Genomic DNA, 19,177 nt, shown 5'->3' with positions numbered 1-19,177 from the left:
TTAATAGAGATTGAGATTTCTATTTAATAGAAACTGTAAGGAAAGTCTGACACTGAAATGATGTGCTAGGGGGTGGGCAGGTAGGCAATTTGTTCAATGAAGTACATAATTCAGAGAGTGTGGCCCTAATGTTACAAGGTATTTAGGTCCTTAGAGTTGTTTGAAATCAGTGATATGCTTTAACCCAGATCTTCATTGGCTTGGGGCTTGGGAGACATGATATCAGAGTCATCTTCTAGAAAAGTAGGATTTTGAGTAAAAAAGTGTAAATAATGGCATCAAGTCTTACTGCTTAGATCCTTGGGTGTGGCTCTAGCAAATGCACCATAATCATAAAACTTGAAGGAGGTTATTAAATATTCTTTGAAAAGGGAACTTTTTAAAAACCTGTTTTCAAGGCTGCCATTCATAGCTATCTGGCACACAAGAAGTGCTCAAAAAATACACTTTGAATGAATAAATGAATGAATGAATGATCATCCCAGTCTTCCAAGTCTCTTCTTTCGGTAAATACCTGTAGTACTCCCAACCTGCTTGCTTCTGTCAGAGGCCCAGATCCACTAGCTATCACTTTGGCAAGTCACTGAATCTCTCTGAACCTCAATTTCCTCACAGGCAAGAAGTAGGCACTCATATCTATGCACAGGAGAGTGAGAATTAAAAATATATGCATATGAAAATACTTTATTAACTTTTTAGGTATTTTATTATTATTATAACATGTTAACTCAGTTCTCAGTGAAACTCATACAGAGCCTTGAAACTCCGGAATCTTGTGGGGAGCTTCTGTGTTACTCTTCTGATCTATGTTAGAAAGATCTGGTCATTCCAAGTGGGCTGTTTTAAAAACCAAATGAGCTTTCCCTGACCACCTTACTTTCAGCTCTGGGGTCCTAAGCTAGCCATGTCTGAGAATCATCAAAATGAAGTAATGTATCTTCTATAACTTCCCCAAAAGATAAAATTTGTGATATTTCTAGATTAACAACCAAGAACTTCTTGTGATTTTGCTATAATATTGGACATGAAAGATTGGCATAGGGAAAAAGTTACTTGTGTCTGGCAAATCTCTCCTGGTGATCTGACATGTTTCTTTTATAGGTTTGAGGAGAGCCATAGAACCTATCCCACCATTTTCATCCTTGCTTTGGCTGCCAGGAAACTCAGTTATGGTTTGTGTTCAACTCAAGTAGCAACGCTTAGTCTAGATTTTTCACTGACGATATTCTGCCCTTCCCCACTTCACTGGTTGGCTCTTAGCCTTTTGTTTTCAGCTTAAACTTGTTTTGATTTTATTGCATTTGAGTGTTTATGGTAAGCCCGGAATCTCTTTTGGAAGTAAACAGCGTATCAATGTTAAACAGAAGAATGAGTGTCTTTATTGCTACTGAGAGACAGCAGTGTTCTTTGTCTATGTGCCTTTTCACTTCCTCAGGTCTCCGTGCAATTCTGTAACTGTCTTCAAGGGGTGCCCCTCACCCCATTGATTGTCTTAAGTACTTTTTAGAGAATGTGTTCTAACTGGGAAAATATAAACAACCAAGAGGTGCAATTTAAACAAAGCATTTCAGTGTAGTCGTTGAACCAAAGTACAAGGCACATACTGTACCTAAAGCCAATGAAATTAAATCTTGCATGAGGCTGAAAACGTTAAGCAAACAGATTCAAATCCCCTAAGTGGATATTCCTGGCGACTGCAGGAGAATACATATCTGCAATAGTTCACTACAGCTGTGTCCTGCTTTGGGCAAACCCAACATATGAAAAGCAAACTTACAGAACAGACAGATTGGGGGCGATTATTCACATCACACAGGGATTAATGGAAGGGTTCCTTCAAATAGCAACCATTCCTAGTTTATTAGAATTCCATTTACAGAGATTCAATTTACACAACTTTCAGAAACACGCTTGTTTCGTGAAATACAATATACCTTAGGAGCTAGAGCTGCCTAAAAGATTTAATTATTCTTCTTTCTCATCCCCAGGGATCTGCACATTTTAGACATTTGCCAGTGAAGTGTCAAATGACAAGCTCCATTTTAGGATCAAGCCATTCAGGTCCAGTATTTTTGTTCTCTCTCAAATTTAACACTATGTAAGAGATTTGCTAATAGAAAGTATTTGCCTCATAAGGATGTTCTGCAACCCCAGCCCTGTTAGAGCTTGAAGGAGGAAGGAGGAAGGTTAGCAACATCCACGCAGAGCCCTGAGGAGCTGGTACCTCTAAATGGGCAGAGCACTTCCCAAGCATTTATACAAACCCCCACCTCTCAGGGTTATTTAGAAAGTGATCTACTGACCCAAGGCAGGTTGCTTCAGGAGCCAGGAGGGAATAAAGACAGGACTTAGGTTTTTGAATTTTTCTTCTTCCACCATGAATATCTGATTTGAATTCATTATTCTCTAAAATTGCACATCCACAGTGCTTCTTCTGTTTTCTTTTAAGAACACTGCTTTCCTTTCCAGAACTGAAATTATCTGAGTTGAATGGGTAAGGATAGTGTGAGATTCCCCACAAAAGTAGCCAACTTTTAAACTCCAACTTCCTGCTTACTCACTCTGACCACCAAGTAATACCTGGTGATACCAGAAGCAGGTAAGTAAAAGTCTATGTGATAGGAGAGCCACTGGCATTTAATGTCATACATACTTTCCTCCCTGCAGGATTAAAGCCTGGGCCACCTAATTAACTTGGATGTGACCTAACAAATAATCTAAAGACAGAAGCTAGAAAAGCTCACCATGATCCCAGTTAAGCCTAGTGATAGAACCCTAGGAAGGAACAAAATTGCCAGCCATTTCCACTTCGATGCACATTTCCTACTGGACAGACTCCACATGTCTCTAAATGCACTGACAATGGGCTGGTATAGTGACCTGGTGAGAATAGCATCAGATCAAACATGTCTCCCTCCTTCTTCTCCCTTCTCCTTTCCACACTGGAATACAGATACCAGAACATGATTATTGATCAAATGAATTGTAGTGGCAACACTGAGAGCCACGGAGAGCATGGAGATTAAGAGCACAGAGTGAGAGAGATTAGAGTACAGGTCCAGGCCTTGACACTCATTAGCTGTACAACCTTGGGTAAATAACTTAACCTCTCTGAATGTCTATCCTCTCCTTGATCAAATGGAGATGATCATATAGAACAAATTTATTATATTAACTTCATAATAAGAATCAAATGATGCACATAAAGCTTTTAGTATTACTGTTGTTGTTTTGATGAAGGCACCAGAAGCTCTGAGCTGAATACAAATGCCAGACTTGCCCTAAAGGAAATCTGGCTGCCTTTGGAGGGTTTCTGAGGCTGGGAATTATTTAAAAAATTGGGCTACTTGGGTCACGATAGGATATATGGAATCTTCTATACCCCACATCTCCAACTTCCTCCCTGAGCAAGAACAGAAGTTGCCTTCAGAGGTCAGTGGGGATAGACCATGTGGTAGAAGAGGATACAGCCAATATTTCTAAAGGACCACCCCTGCCGTGGAACTGATTAGGCGATACAGTCTAATGAACTGTTGAGTGATTACAGCTCAAAGGAGGCCAGCCCTTGAACCCACTCTACAGAGAGATGCCCCAGTCCGCACAGAGCCAATCTTGAAGCTGAATGTACAAAAGGAAATGGGGCGTTGGCACACTTCCCAGCTCTGCTGCTGTTCCCCTCTGCCCTAAAGTTGGCTTCTGGTCTTGTGAACTTAAAAGACAAAATGATTTCAGCAGTCCTCAATCCAAGAGCCAAAATACTAACATGAGAACTGACTGCAGGAAAAGATAACCCATTTTAATTACCTTCAGAATTATGCAGGGATTTGCTCTGGTGTACATTATAATCCCATTGCTTTGCAGGGTTCGCAGACGCAGAGCTAGCTTAAAGTCCTCTTCTTTGCTATTTTCAGAAAGCCGGTATTTGATGTAACTGTTTCCGGCAAAGCTGAGAGATGTATGCCCTGAAAAGAACATTAGGAGAAGACATATATACTTTTAACAACCAGAAATGAGCAGAGACACATGAAATCAACCCAAAACTACCAAGCAAGTTGATTAAAGACCATGGGAAGTTAATGAAGGCGTTGAGGAGAAACCAGTTTTGATTAAAAACTGGTTCTCTATTTCATCACAATCTAATTTCAAAGTGAAAAAAAATATTAAGTAGTTGGATGCCCAAAACTCTTAGTTATCTCATGCCAAGGGCAACTTGGTAAATTCTACAACCTGAATTTTCTTAGTGTCACTAAATTCCCAATTCGCACTTTCTAAAATTAGCACTGATACCCAGTCATGCCCACCCGTCACTTAGGCAGTCAAAAACTTTCAATTCCATGACACAGAGAAAAGACAAACCATTTCAAAGAATATCCATATTCTCCAAGTATCCTAATGCCAAATAGTCAACCTATGTCATTGGTACTAAGGTTGAGAAAAGGTAACTGATATAAAGGAAGTTTATGTCATGTGTAGTCACAGTTCTACCTTCTGACCATTAATTTCAAGGTTCCCCTTCCCAGAATCTTTAGTCCTACCCACATCACCCAATTCTGAGTTCATCCTTTTTTTACTGCCTCCAACTTTATGTTTTTTAACAAGCAAAGTAATGGCTGAAAAGCTGTCTCACTGAGGTGAAAGGTGGATAGTGTGGAAATATACCAAATGGTTGATAATCCCTGACAATCAAGAGTTTTCTATACAGAAGGGAGAAGGGAGATGGGCAAAAAATGACATCTGAAGTTAGGAGACTTGGCTTTATTGTCACCCTACATATCTAGCTGCTGTGTGCACAGCGTGTGTGTCGGGGTGGGGACAGCGTAAGTATCTTTTAAGTCTAAACCTTAGATGATTTCAAAGGCAAGTATGCTGGTGATCCCTTTAGTTCATGGGCAGCTCCGATCTTGAAGTCAACCATGAAAGTGTTTTGGCTTCCATTTTTAAGAATAGGGCTTCTCTTTGCAAAGGCTGAATTTCTAGAATCCAATGCTTAACAAAGTACTTTGTACATACTAGGCATAATTCTTTTTTATTCCCACTACAATTACTATTATAATCATCACTCAATAAATATTTCTTGGATTCCAAAATTGGTATCAGTGTGTCTGTATGTTAAATGCACCCTCTAGCAAAAAGAGGGTCTATCAGTACCAAAAATGAACAATACTCTTTTTAGAGGAAAGAAGTGGAAGAGAATATGTGAATCAAATCAAGTACTGAAATTGAGTGAAGATCGGAAACAGACAGTCATTTAGATTGGAAAAACATAAATACTGATTTTTTTCTTTTCTTTTCTTTCTTTAAGACACAAAGGTGAGCACCTCTCCTTTCGGGAACATGCAGTTAGTTACCCATTTCCAGTGCAGAGTCTGCTTACTTGGTGCTCTAGGCTGGCTTATCCTAAGGAAGGTCAACTGGACTGGCTTAGCTCGACCTTCTGTTGATCTCTGTTTTGTGGCTATGATCTGTGCAGCCCTCTAAACATCAAAGCCCGTCCTGTAGATACTCTGACTCCTTTGCTTAACTAACAGCCTTCAATTTTCCATAACTTCACTCCCTTAACATCCATGCAACATGACTGAAAACACATGTTGCGGCCTCCCCATTATATATGGAGTCCACAGTCATTACACGTTTCCTAGCACAGGCTGCAGCTGTGACAAATCCCAAGTATTTGAGGGTGGATGTTAGCTATGGTTTATTCTAAAGGAAAATGTTACATGTGGACAGAAATGTCTTCTGGAAGGGTTTGGGCAGTGTAACTTACTCAAGGGCAAGTGCTTCAGGAATACAAAATTAGACCCTCGTCATTCCACCCCACTCTGCACCTGAGCACTCTCCGAGCTTCCCTGGTGGACACTGGCAGAGGAACGGTCTCCTGCTGGCTTCGTAACCAACACACTGCATGTCCCCTGGACACGGCTTCTCCACGCAAGGATCGTTGGACCCCGGGCACAGTCCACCTGTGACAAAGGGGGAATATGCATCATCAGTACAAAGTGAATTACCCTACACTCCAGGGAGCACAGGATTGGTTCAAGAGCTGGGCTCTACAGGCTCTTAGTTGAGAGACAAAGAGGCTGCCCAGAAACAGGGGCACCTGAATGGGCTTCACCTGGCATGGGTGCCCGTCAAAGGCCCCTGCCTCTGCCAAAATTTCGCTGCCAGACTGAAGTAGGTTAGGTGCAAAGAGTAAATGGAGTTCCTCCTTTTAGGCTAATATATGCTAAGGTTGCGACTGGTCCAACTTCAGTTGAAAAAAGATCACAGTACATGGGCTCTGGTATGTTCACTGGAGTGGGGTTCCTGCATATTGGTGGCCATCTGGATACATCACTTGAGTCTAGATTTCTTCTACACCCCTCTCCTGCCCTGAAAAACTTAGGGGTAGACTTCAGAAGATGATAGCTGTTGATTTCAGAGGAGGAAGAAATAGACTTTTCTAAAGAAAAGTCAGACGGATTCTAAATTGTGAAAGCACAATTGTTTCCTAATCCCTTCAGCACATGCTGTTTTATTGATTAGCTGTAAATGTGCCCGACCAGCTATCAAAAATAGTAGAATTATCCTTGGCGAAGAAAGGCTTCCTTTCTACCTGTTCGATGTTCACAACACAGTAAGATGAAAGGTTAATCCCTCAGAAGGGAAATCCTGGAAAGCAGATTAACTGACTAAGGCAGAATTCAGGACCCAAGTGAGTTATTTCACAACTGTGGTGATGGCAAATATGGGTCCACTGAAGGAAGTGCACTTTTCAAAGGTCTTGGGTATTTCAGATGTCATTAGGCCACTTTCATCCTGGTAAGAATTTAAGTGATAAAAGGTCTATAGAAAAGGAGACACAAATTAAAAATAATCCACAACTGGGTTAGCAGTGGCCTAAAGGAGCGCCTCTTCTCTGTGAATCGAGAACATGCCAGACATCAGCAGCTTTGTTCCTTGGTAAGCTCTGGCCCATTATCACATCCTTTCCCTCTAACTCTTTCCTCGTCATTAAGCATATTGTCCCATTATACAGTCATTTCTTTGTCTGGGAGAAAGCAGAAATTTAATGCTAACCACATATAAACATTTTAAGAACTGTAATCCTCGAGAGGAGCAATATAAGTAGCACCAGCAAACTCAGAATTCAAAAATCCTATTTTCCACTGGTTTAGAGCCCAGCCATAAAAGATACTCTTGGCAATGATCCAGCTTACAAGTCTTAGAAGATGAAGGGATTTTTAACTGAAAATTTGGAATGATCTCTACAAATGGTTCTAAAAGACCTAAGTGCCCCGAAATACATCCTCGTATTTTCATCCCAAGAAATCTTTATTCCTGCCATGTATTTACGGAACTTAAAACAGCTGTTCAACTACCTTATGACCTGTTTCAAGAGGCTTTTGATAATCAGTTTTTAAATAACTTTTGGTGCATTCTTCAACAAATAATTATTTAGGGCCAATGAGGTGATAGGTCTGGGCATATAAAGATGAAAGGAAATGATCTCGCCTTTTCCTCCCCTCAGGAAACAAAATGAAAACACATGATTACAATTCAATAAGATAGCTGTTTTGCTACAGATATGTGAGTGCAATGGAAGTATCAGAGAAGGAACGATTGCATTTCCTGACAGAGTGTCAGAAGTCCTCGCAAGGGAAGGGAGAATTTTAAACTCAGGCTTGAAAGATGAGATCCTTTGAGTAACATGGAACTGAGTTTTCATGGGAATGAACCAACCATAGTTAGTGGCTTAACTGCATGCATGTGTTAATGTTTATTCATGCTAAGTTCACAACTCGACCAGCTGACTCTTTGCTGTCTCCATGAGTGGCTTCATTTCAGTTTCTGATGGCCTGTACACTGCTAGGTTGCCCTAACTGCTGACTAGTTAGTACATGCTCAAAAATGCAAACTGAGCCCAATGCTAGCCTCAGGCACATGGAGGGAGCAACGTGCATAAATGAATTACAAAACACATTTCATCAAACAGATGTAACTCTGTTACCTTCCTGGGCCTTACCTTCCAATTAGACATAGAAACAGCAGTTTATATATTTAAGAAATCTGTTACTTTCCATTTCCACGGACATGCCTTTTTCCATGTCCTGTTTTAGCCAGCCTAAGGATACCCTTTCTATAAATTTCTATGTTTCTGAGCTACAGCTATATATACTGCATTCATAGTCTTTTCTGCTCCAATGCAATGCTACATTGCTAAGGAACCTTGCCTTATCAAAAATTCAGTTTAAAAGCCGCTGTTTCAAAGGGGAAAAGAGGGCTAAATAATAGCAAAGAAATAGCAAAGCTATTTTCTTCTGTAGGAATTATGGTAACATTTTTTGAAAAACCAGCTATAAATGTACATAATAAAACACTGTATTTCAGAATGAATCCAGCATTTGAGTACGTCTACCTTTAATTCACATTTTGGTCCTTTCTTTTACCATCAGTCCTGCCCTGGTAATTAGCACAGGGCCTCTCGCTTTATCACTCATAGCTTTTAGATTGGGTTAAAGCACAAAGCCACTTAGACCAGCACCTGGAGTTCAAACTCACAGATCTTCTTCTTCTTCTTTCCTTATGTCATAACCATAGAACTCATATAATTAAATCCATTAAATTAATGGATCATGTTAGATCCAGTCCCCATTGTGAAAACTCTAGCTAGAAGATACACAAAAACTACACTTACATAACTTTATAGTAAGGGCATTCTAAAATTAATATTAATATAAATACTAGATATAAAAGAATGTATATTTCTATTCATTCTAGCAGCCATTGACTTTGATAGGTTATTTTTCTTTCTTTTTATTTTTAATACGTTTTTTAAGGTAAAAGGGACAGTTCTTGGCAAGGGATCTGTCTCTTGATGCTTTAAAAATCCTGAGGGGCCTTCTCCCCAGGCCCAGTCCGGGACAGGAGTAGCCATAAACATTTGGACTCCAACTGCTGCTGTCAGTTCGCTCTGCTCACAGCCCGCTCTCTTGTGGCTCAAGGAAGCATGAAGGCAGATTAGAGTCTGGAGTCAGTGTAAATGTAACGGCCTCCTTAGCTGGGGACAGACGTGAGCATGTGCACCAACCACAGTCTATTCTGAGTAGAGAAAGAATTCTAGTTACTGAAAAACAAGTTTCCCAAAACTAAATGCTCCCATATGCAACACTGTAGTTCTTCCCTCTCCATCAACTATCATAAGAAGTTAGGTCCTTTCTGAAATATACATTGTCAGAGGGACTTGACCTTTGTACTCCAACCTTGAACAATGTCGTGTGTCCCTTGCCTCAGACGTACCCAGGTCTGGATCCTGGGATACTTTCCTGGGATAATGATGCTCTTTCCAGCCAAAGCCCTAAGTTTTCGAGCAACATAAAATCCAGAATGCTTTAAAAGGATGCTGAGGGGTTAACTTGTTTTTAGAAATCTTACGTTTACGTCATCCCCTTTCCAGGGAAATGTATATACTTACTACTGTTAAGAGCCTTAAAGACCCTCTCTCTGGTGGCAGAAAGTGCCTCATCAGCTCCCTAGTAATAGTTAAGAGACAACAGTCTTAGCTCCTGCTGGCTTCTGGGAGGAGGTTTATCTTATTAACTATCATTAAATAATCCAGGTTTAATTAACTTGCCCTGTGATCAGCGACAACTTGGGGATGGGGGCTCTAGACTTACGTGCTCTGCATCTCCAGGCATCCATCAACTTGGTGCCGGAGTGAGCATGAAGGGAGAAAGGTCTCACTTTATCAAACCAGCTGATGCCATTTGTTGTATGTCAGGGCAGGACAGAAGGATCACATGTTTTTAGCAACTGTCAGAACATAAAGCAGGCAGAGAAAGCTCTGTTCTCCATTCCCAGGTCCCCTTGGGAAGCCTGGGTAGTGTAACAGGAAAGGGTGCTTCGTTGACAGGCAGCAGATTTGGATTTTGACCTTGACTAGTTATTCAATTTATTCACTGTGTGGCCCTGAACAAGTAGCTTAACTTCTCTGGGTCTTGATTTCCTTTTCTGAAAACTGAAGATAATGATGCTGCATAGAGGTGTGAGAAGTAAATGGGCTAACGGATATGAAAGCAACTTGAAAAGAAAAAACTTAGAGTAAAAACAAATTACTGCAACGTTTCCAAACTAGAGACACTAACTTGAATTAGCACCATGGTGGAGACCTGAACTCAAGTGTAATCTTTTTCTTGCTGTCCTTTTGGGTCAGATTCATGATTTGTAAACTGATTGATGATATGAAACTATGTGCATTGGAGGTGTAAGATAAGGCCTGGAGCCGTTTATTGATCAGTGTCACAGGCCACGCGCAGCCGTGTCAGCCCCTTCGTTTCCTTGTTTTGGGTGGAGGGGTTCTTTTCACACAGCCTCTCCGCCAGGAGAAATGTGCACGGGATGTGGCTGTTCTCCACAAGAAGATTTTACACCTTCTGGAGCTTTACTCAGGTGGAAATTTTGGTCACTCTCTACAGAGCTGACAACATATAATTCACTTGAGCAGAAGCTTCAGAGCTTTGGAACCTGCAGGGAGGAGAAAGGTGATCCTCTTGAGGTTTTAGAAGGGTCTTGCTACCATATTGATGACTCTCCTCTCCATCTCCCCAGCATTCCCACAGCCCCCCTGGATTAAGTCTATGCCTTTAGCTAATACATCGGTATCTAGCTGGGATTTTTATCGCTATCACTTTGAGCTGATTCAACCTCTTGATTTATGTCTCTGCCTCATTATACTGAGAATCCAATAACTAATGGTAAACACCCTATACCCTGAATTCACACACTTTTCCAAGATGCCCTGTCTTGGCAAATGCCACATAAGTCAACAAACTTCCCTCTTAATTCCTGGCCTGCATGAAGTTTTAAAACACATTCTCCTAAGGTCTCTTGGCTTTGAAGTGGTCTCTTGTGGTTCTCCCAGAAGCACAGAATCATCTGGAATGATGTTTTCTTGGCTCAGCCACATTTTCTGGATGATTTCACTAAGGGCTGTGTGCAGTTTCATTCAAGGCATCATCTCTGGGGCAGTTGTACGTGGGTGGAATATATAAGGGCATGTCCACACACTGAGAAGCTGGTATCAACACCAGGGTAGACACCTCCAAACCTCTCTTGGCACTTTGGGACTCACGTGTGCTGGAGATGAGGGATCTACAGTGACATATCTGTTATGAAAGAAAATGGAAACTTCCCAGTTCTCAGGGGGAAACTGGTTAAGATTCAGAGACAATGCTGAAGGTTATCTGAAACCACTGAGATTGGGTCTGTTGGCTTTCTCCCCTGAGTATTAGCTTTAACAAACCCTAGCCCCAGTGCAAATTCAATCTCAGATTATTCTCTGCTTTTTAAAAACTCATCAAGGCTAAGTTGTAAGTATCTTAGTGCCTCACAGAAGCCTTCATCATTTTATTTTATTGTGCTCATTAGAAGCGCATTACTGGGCTGGTCCCGTGGCTTAGTGGTTAAGTGCACGTGCTCCGCTACTGGCGGCCCGGGTTTGGATCCCGGGCGCACACTGACGCACCGCTTCTCCAGCCATGCTGAGGCCGCGTCCCACATACAGCAACTAGAAGGATGTGCAACTATGACATACAACTATCTACTGGGGATTCGGGGAAAAAAAAAAAAAAAAAGGAGGAGGATTGGCAATAGATGTTAGCTCAGAGCTGGTCTTCCTCAGCAAAAAGAGGAGGATTAGCATGGATGTTAGCTCAGGGCTGATCTTCCTCACAAAAAAAAAAAAAAAAGAAGAGCATTACTGTGGCTGCCTTTCATAGGCTCCGTTTACCTATCCTACTGTATTCCTCCCCAGAACTGTCCTGATGCCCCACCATCCAGTCCAACTGATCTCCTTGTTTGCCCAATGTATGATGCTGGATCATGCTCCATGAGGATGGGGACAATGTCAGACTCACTCACAACTGTATCTCCAGTGCTCCACCCAGGGCCTGGCAAAGTACTCAATTCACTGCTGAGTGAATGAGTAAATGAAAAGGTGCCCAAAATCTCTGGGCCTTTCTCTTCGCTGCACTCTCTGCTTAAAATGCATTCCCTGCCTGGCAAAGACCCAATAGGACAAGCCTCATTGCTTCCAATGCCTTTCACGGACTCCTCCAAGCAGGACAGAGGACTCCCTCCTTTGTGCCTCCTCTGTGCCCCAACTACACACCTACAACTCTTCATAGCTCCTATTTGTTTACAGCCAAGGAGCAAAGGAACTTCTGCTGTTTGTCTAGGAAAAGAAGATTCAAGGGGTCATAACAACGGTCCTTTGATATCAGGAGGGCAGCTTGTACAGGAAGAGTTAAGTCGGGTTCTATGTGGCTCTACAGGGTGGAGCTGGGTGATCTTACAAGGAGTTGGATTTTGGTGCACTATAAGAGAGAAGATGGTCTCAGGTCCATCTTGTGAGGTAGTGAGCACCTGGCACTGGTGTTCAAATCTTGGCTGAATTACTGTGCCAGGAACATCATAAACAAGATGTCTGTAGTGGGTGCGAGGTTGCATTGGGTGACATTCAAGTTCCTTCTAAATCTGTGCAGAAGTAGTAGAGTACAGTGTTTAAAGACTGCCAGGTGTGAATCCTGGCTTGGCCACTTACTTAGTTCTGTGGCTTTGAGCACAAGTCAATTGATCTTTCCAAGTCTTAGTTTCATTAACTTTTGAGGGAAGTTCATGATACCTACCTTTTAGGGTTATTGTAAGTGTTAAATGCAATTATACATGTTTGAAAAACAGCACAATAACTGGTCATGGCTCAGTAAATGTTAGTTGTCATGTCTGTCCCTGCCTTCATGTGTGCACTGAATTTCACACTGCTTCTCACTTCCATGCCTTGGCTCTAATGCTCCTCGGCCTGGAACTCTCCCTCCCCATCACCTACCTAATTTAGGCATGCTTTCAGACCTAGCTCAGGTGACACCACACTCAGTGATGTGCTTCAGTGTTCCTCTTACCTCCCACTGAAGCACATCACTGAGTGTGGTGTCACCTGAGCTAGGTCTGCAAGCATGCCTAAACTAGCTTACCTCCCAGAGCAAACCCTTACAACTGTGCCATATATCCCACGGCTGAGGGCATGGCTGCTGCTGTACTCTGCCTAGCACAGTGCTCCACCCATGTCAAATGCTCCCTTCATTTTATTTGGAGCTTCAGGTTCCAGTCTGTGTTCCATATCTGAATCAGGGCTTGACAAGTCTTCCACCATCACTCTCATAAACACATTGCTCTTAAAGTCTGATGAGCTCATGGGGAGTCCATTCTCCAGGACAAGTGTCTCCTTTTTGATATATTCTATATCAAAATTTTGAAAACTCAATGAAACTTTTAACAAGTGGACAATCAGCACTGTCCAATGGGCTGCCCCTGACGCTCTGTCCTCTTGCTTCCCCTACAGGGGCTCGAGGGCATCTACCATTCCCCATTCATTTAAGTTTGTGTCAGGCTTTCTTACCGAAGTACCAATGTTCATTGAACATCTAAAGTGTACCAGGAGCCATCTCATGACGTCAGAACTTTATACCTCTTGAAATTCGGTTCAAACATGATGCTTGATGGTGGCTAGAATTTAATGTGCCTATTTGGCACTAAAATTCAAGTTTGCTTTCATTTTGTCAAAGCAACTCAGCGTTTTGGTTCAAGATGCTAAAGAAATTAATTGGACCCCAAAAATCTGCATGAGAGATAGATAAGCTGGGAGGAGGATAGAATATTGAGGCAAAATCTGTATAAACATTACTACACAGCCAAGAATGGGCAGCTACCTCTACTTATCATCCTAATTATTCCACCAAGTGGTGGGAAAGTCCATTTATTGTATCTGCTGACTTTCCAGGGTAAACTGATGAGCAGCCAATACTAGTTTTGTGTGTGTGTGTGTGTGTCTGTGTGTGTGCGTGTGTATGTTGAGGGGGGTATTTATTGAATTCAATTACCTCTCCTTTCCAATAAATGAGAAAATGCTTAAAATGCCTAATGCTTTCCTTAACAGTTCTTCACTGTATTTTTATTTAAGAGGGCACTTTAGAAGAAGTGAGAGAGCTATTACTATTATAACTAAGAGCTTGCCCCCTGAACCCAGAGGAATTTTTTCTACTTTATCTTGCTATGAGATGTCTCAAAGTTTGGTTTCCTGATCATCAGAATTCGAATCACCCAGGCTACATATATAGACTCCGAGGCTGCACCCGAATCCTCCTGTTACATCTGAGTGTGGAGCTCAGCAATGGGCATTTCTAGGAAGCCCCATGCACAATGGAGTCTGAGAGACCCTATGCCACATGGGGATGATATGTGAGGTTGACGATCCACCTGCCAGGAAAAGTGGGGTTGCTATCCTTATAGAGAACATAGCACTGGGGTTATGGGTCATATAAAAATGGAAAAGTCCCTGTTTTTAATATGCAGATAATAAAACAGGAGCCCAAGATGAACCTTTATTCAGCATGCCACTCTCACCAGCTGTATGGCCCTGGGCACAGCACGGAGCTACCACATTTATAAAATGGAGATGATCATACATCACCCGCTGAAGACAGGACTTGGCCAGATGACCTTTCGAGATCCTTTTACCACTAAAATCCAGTATTTTATTTTAAAGCTTAATTGTAAGAGTGACTTGAAGGTGAGAAGGGGCTCTGAGGTGGGTCTGAGTTTGCACAGAGCTCTCGTGGAGGAAATGCTTGCTTTTCAAACTGAGAAGGCATCCCTGTGGGATGTTTGGGGGCTGGATCAAAAAAACTTCTGGCATTCTGGGTTTACTGGGAGTAGAAAGGTTTATGGTGACTAGAGAATAGGAGCCCTGGGCAAGGACCTCACCTTTAAACTTATTGTATTTAACAATTTTTTTTTAAATTGGTTTACACAGTTCTTATTTTTTTTTTTTTTTGAGTAAGAGTGGCTCTACACTAACATCTGTTGCCAATCTTAATCTTTTTCTTTTTTCTCCCCAAAGCCCCAGTACATAATTGTGTATCATAGTTGTAGAGTTGTAGCTCTTCTATGTGGGATACCACCTCAGCATGGCTTGATGAGCAGTGAGTAGGTCCGCACCCAGGATCCGAACCAGCGAACCCCGGGCTGCCGAAGCAGAACGCGCAACCTTAACCACTATGCCATCGGGCCAGCCCCAGAAACTTATTGTATTTAAAACATTAGTGTCTCATGCAAAATGCAGAGCAAGCCCCTCTCTCTCCAACAAAAATCACCCTTCTACATCCCTCCTTTAAAGAAACTCTGCCAAGTCTGCCCTCCCCTTGTCTCTCTTGATGAACACAGATTCCTCCCTCAAGACCCAGCACATGGATGGTCTCTGGTGTATAAATGTCACAGAGAGCTTTTCTATGGCCACAACATGGATTCTGTCATTCCTAATCCCTAGCATTTATTTTTGTCGCAAACAGGTACTTGCAAGCTGACTTTACAATAGCTAACTCCCGTGTCTTTTTTCACTTTGAATCTTCAGTGCCTAGGACATTGCTGCCTTCACAGACTTTTGCTGAATCACAAGGATTAATTAGCTGGTTTAGTTTCTCCTGCAGGATCTGCCATGTCCTGTTGTGAACCTCTTTACACCCTGCTGTGAATCACTGCATGAAGGCCCTAGCAGGGCTTTGGTGCATAAATCAGTTTGCCTACAAAGGCCATCTAGGTAAGGCTGGACAGCTGGCATTCATAAATTTTGCATGTTGGTGGCATCTTCCAGAAATGCATTTCACCTAGCATCCATGCTTTGAGTTACTTTGGAGCTAATTTACATCTGGACATCACTGCATCCACCTGATGAGAACACAAACAGAAGTCACTGGGTACCAGAGAGTGAGTGGCTGGCATCCTTCTGGGCTGCTTGGAGGCTGTCAAAATGTCTCTGGGAGGGAGCTGTGGTCTCTGGGGCCTTCCTCTGATAAACTCATTCTCTAAACTGCAACTAAAAATTTTCTACAAGGGAAGGGGCCAGGGGACCTGCCTGTCCCCAATTGCCTAAAAGGATGTTTCACAAATGTCCTCTCTTCTGACCACAGTCCCTTTGGGCCAAGGTCACGCTGGCTAGAAAAACTCAGGGTGTAATTTTCTTAGACGAGGGCAGTGAATTTATGGCTCCACATGTCACAGAGAGGAAAAGAGGGAGAGAACAATGCTTCTCGCTGACCACTGTGGGCATGTGACTCTGTGCAGCTATGGTCTTTGACCAGGAAAGGTCAAGGTTCAGTGACTCGAGTTACATCAACAAACACAAACCATTCCATCTCTGCCGTTCCATCCCCGACTGTACTCCCGGACATCTGGCCCCTGTTTTTCACTGAGGCAACTCTAACTGCCCTTACCTTCTACAATAGCTTCCTAACTGGTTTCCCTGCCTCTGGCCTGGCCATGTCTAATCCACTCCTCTCTGCAACCAGCATGCTTTTTGCGAAAGACAGATCTGATCCTGTCACTTCTTCACATCAAATCACCCAAGGGTTCCCACTGCCTTGGGATAATTTCTAAAATCCTCATCCTGGCTAACGGCCCTTGTGTGATCACTGGGCCTACTCACAAGTCTCATTTGTCATCACTCCCTGCTCCTTCCAGCAACAGGAAATTTCTTTCAATCCCTTCAGTGTAGGTTCCTTTCTTGTCCTTAAGCCTTCCTCATATAAGCTGTCCCTCCACCTGGAATGCTCTCCCTCCCCTGTGTGTTTTCACAACATCTAATTCCTACTTATCCTTTATCTCAACCCAGACGGTACTCCCTTTAGGAGATCTGCCCTCTGGATCTGGTCCTCCCAGAGGACTTTTTATTTCCCCAACAATAGTTCTCACGTGGGCTCGCCCTAACTGGGTTTTATGTCCGTGTTGCTCACTAAGCTATATGTGCCACAGGACTAGGGGCTAAGCTTGTCTTGTTTATCCTTGTAGCCTCAGCATCTCTCATAGTAACTAGGCACATAGTAGGTGGTCAGTAAATATTTTGTTGAATGAGTGAATGAACCAATGCATGCATGCCAGGAATGGTAACTGAGTCTACTTCTCAAATCTTGGGAGATGGGAGGGAACTCTCCAAACCGCACTCACCGTTACAGGTGCAGCGCACATTCCTGTAGAAGCGCGGACACACAAAGCTGATGCGAGCCGTGCTGTAGGTCATGAGCGCGTGGGAATCCAGTGACAAGCCTTGCTCACAATGCTGCTCCTGACAGTCCAGCCCCGAGCAGTTCTTCTCCAGGATGGCTGAGATGCGCATGACGTTCTCCAGATGTCTCCTGGCACTAGACAGCTTCTGGATCAGGTAGGCCGGCTTGTAGAACTCACTGCTGTGCATCTCCACAGCAAACAGCATGTCCAGCTGGTTGGTACCTGCCACGGGCTGGATGCTGATGATGCGCAGGCTGTCCTGCTTCTGGGTGAGGACTGCATTCCGCAGGGTGCGCCGGAACCCATGCATGTGCAGCCCCACGAAGTCCTCGGGGGACACATTCTCAAAGCGAATGGTCACGGTGTTCTGCAGCATCTCGTGCACCAGCTGCTCCACGTGCACGACCACATCGATGGGCACCTGGAAGCGGCCGTCACTCACTGACACATTCAGGACATACTTGCCGCTGTCAAGGCCTCCCAGGGCGATGATTTTCCCATCGTGACTACTCACTTTGAACAAGCTTTTCTGCTCCGATTTCAGAGCAAATGTGAGCACATCATACATGTCTTGATCTGTGGCATGGATCTTCCCAATGACCCCACCAGGAAAGTCATCCTCCATGGTGACAATGAAAATTTCCAGGGGGATGGCTGTGGGTTTGTGGATACTTTCCTCGATGACCTTCACGCGGATGTAGGAGTGAGACACTTGCTGAGGTCTGCCTGAGTCTTTTGCCTAAAAAGACCCAAAGAGAGCAAGGTGAGGAACTAAGAAAAAAATCATAATAATTTAAAAAAACAATGAAACTCAGATAAAAGATGTCTGTTCCTTTAACCAGGTTTGCTTCTTCTTCCATCCCCTGCCACTATTCTGCAAAATGTTGAAGATGTGCATTTAAATAAGAGGAGTGATTTATCACTGGCCTTGTTTTAATTCTGGACAGAAGCCACAAGGGAACCTCATAAAGTGGCATTCCCACTTGGAAGAGAAATCTTTATTCTCTTTGGATTCTTTCCTTTTGATTGGACCAGATAGCAACTTTCTGCACATTTACGAAACAACACTATTTAAGTGGGAATTACACAATATTAAGGTTTAGAATAAAACATGGTACACTGAAGGGAAAAATAGGTAGCCTGAAAAAAGCCTTTTTGGCTTCCTTCTTGATATAAGAATCGACAGAACAACCACTCTGACAACAGATCTTTGCTGAACACCTGCCACGTGCTACCTGGAGATAGCGCTGTAGGGCTTCAGAGGAGGGCAGACTCTGGTGGGCTGGGTCCCTAGCGCAGGTGTCTGAGTATGTGGGGCTGCAGTGGACCTTGCCAGCCAGGTGGGGTCTGGGGAGATGTGTCCTTGTATGTGGAAGGCAGTATAAAAGCAGGGGCTTGGGCATCACACAGACCTGAGTTCCAATCTTGGCTCTGCCACTCAGTGTGTGTCTGACCTTGAGTAAGTTGCTTAACTTCTCAGAGCGTCAATTTTTGTATCTTTAATATGAATAAAATAGTAGTATCCACCTCACAGGATCCTTGTATTGTGGAGTTAAAAGACACAGTGATTGCAAAGTGCTTAGTGTAGGCTTGACCCCACAGAAGTACTTAGTACATGAGAGTTAATGTGAGTGTTGTTATTTTTATTATTAACGTCTCCACATACTTCATTTGACAAACCACGTGAACCAGAGATGCTGAAATGGAAGAGTAACATAGGAAGAGATAAGTTTAGTAAATTAGGCTGAACTTGAGGTCAGACTGTGGAGAACCTCAAAGGACAGAGATAAGTTTGGACCTTATAGGCCAGAGGATGCCCACTCAAATGTCAGAGGCCAGAAAGAGGACAGCAAGGCATGAAACTGCTGGGTATAAGGTGATAGACTAGTGGGCCTGTGGCCTGAGGACTGGAGAGTCACGTCTGTCTAAAGACCCTGAAATTAGAAATCTGAAAGAGTCTGGGGCCGGAATTCAACCTGCAGGGCAGAAGTTTTCAAGCACTAGGGAGCCACTGATGGTTTTAGTTTAGGGCAGGGGTTGGCACACCTTTTCTATAAAGGGCTAGATAAGAAATAGTTTAGGCTTTGGG

The 19,177-nt window shown here is 43.0% G+C and overlaps 1 protein-coding gene across 1 annotated transcript in view; it reads right to left on the bottom strand.

Annotated features, from left to right (window-relative positions):
- The window catches only part of FAT3 (FAT atypical cadherin 3), a 502,525-nt gene that overhangs the window by 27,373 nt on the left and 455,975 nt on the right, over nucleotides 1-19,177 (bottom strand). Inside the window, exons 19-21 of the mRNA XM_087433575.1 lie at nucleotides 17,029-17,827; nucleotides 5,826-5,960; nucleotides 3,805-3,962 (exon numbers count right to left, since the gene is read on the bottom strand). Of these exons, the coding sequence (XP_087289701.1) occupies nucleotides 3,805-3,962; nucleotides 5,826-5,960; nucleotides 17,029-17,827 (1,092 nt within the window). The remainder of the gene's footprint in view (nucleotides 1-3,804; nucleotides 3,963-5,825; nucleotides 5,961-17,028; nucleotides 17,828-19,177) is intronic.

This window comes from Ceratotherium simum, chromosome 7 (genome assembly GCF_057802395.1).
Source record: "Ceratotherium simum simum isolate JZ-2026a chromosome 7, ASM5780239v1, whole genome shotgun sequence".
NCBI lineage: Eukaryota > Metazoa > Chordata > Mammalia > Perissodactyla > Rhinocerotidae > Ceratotherium > Ceratotherium simum.
This window is presented reverse-complemented; position numbering and strand designations above follow the sequence as displayed.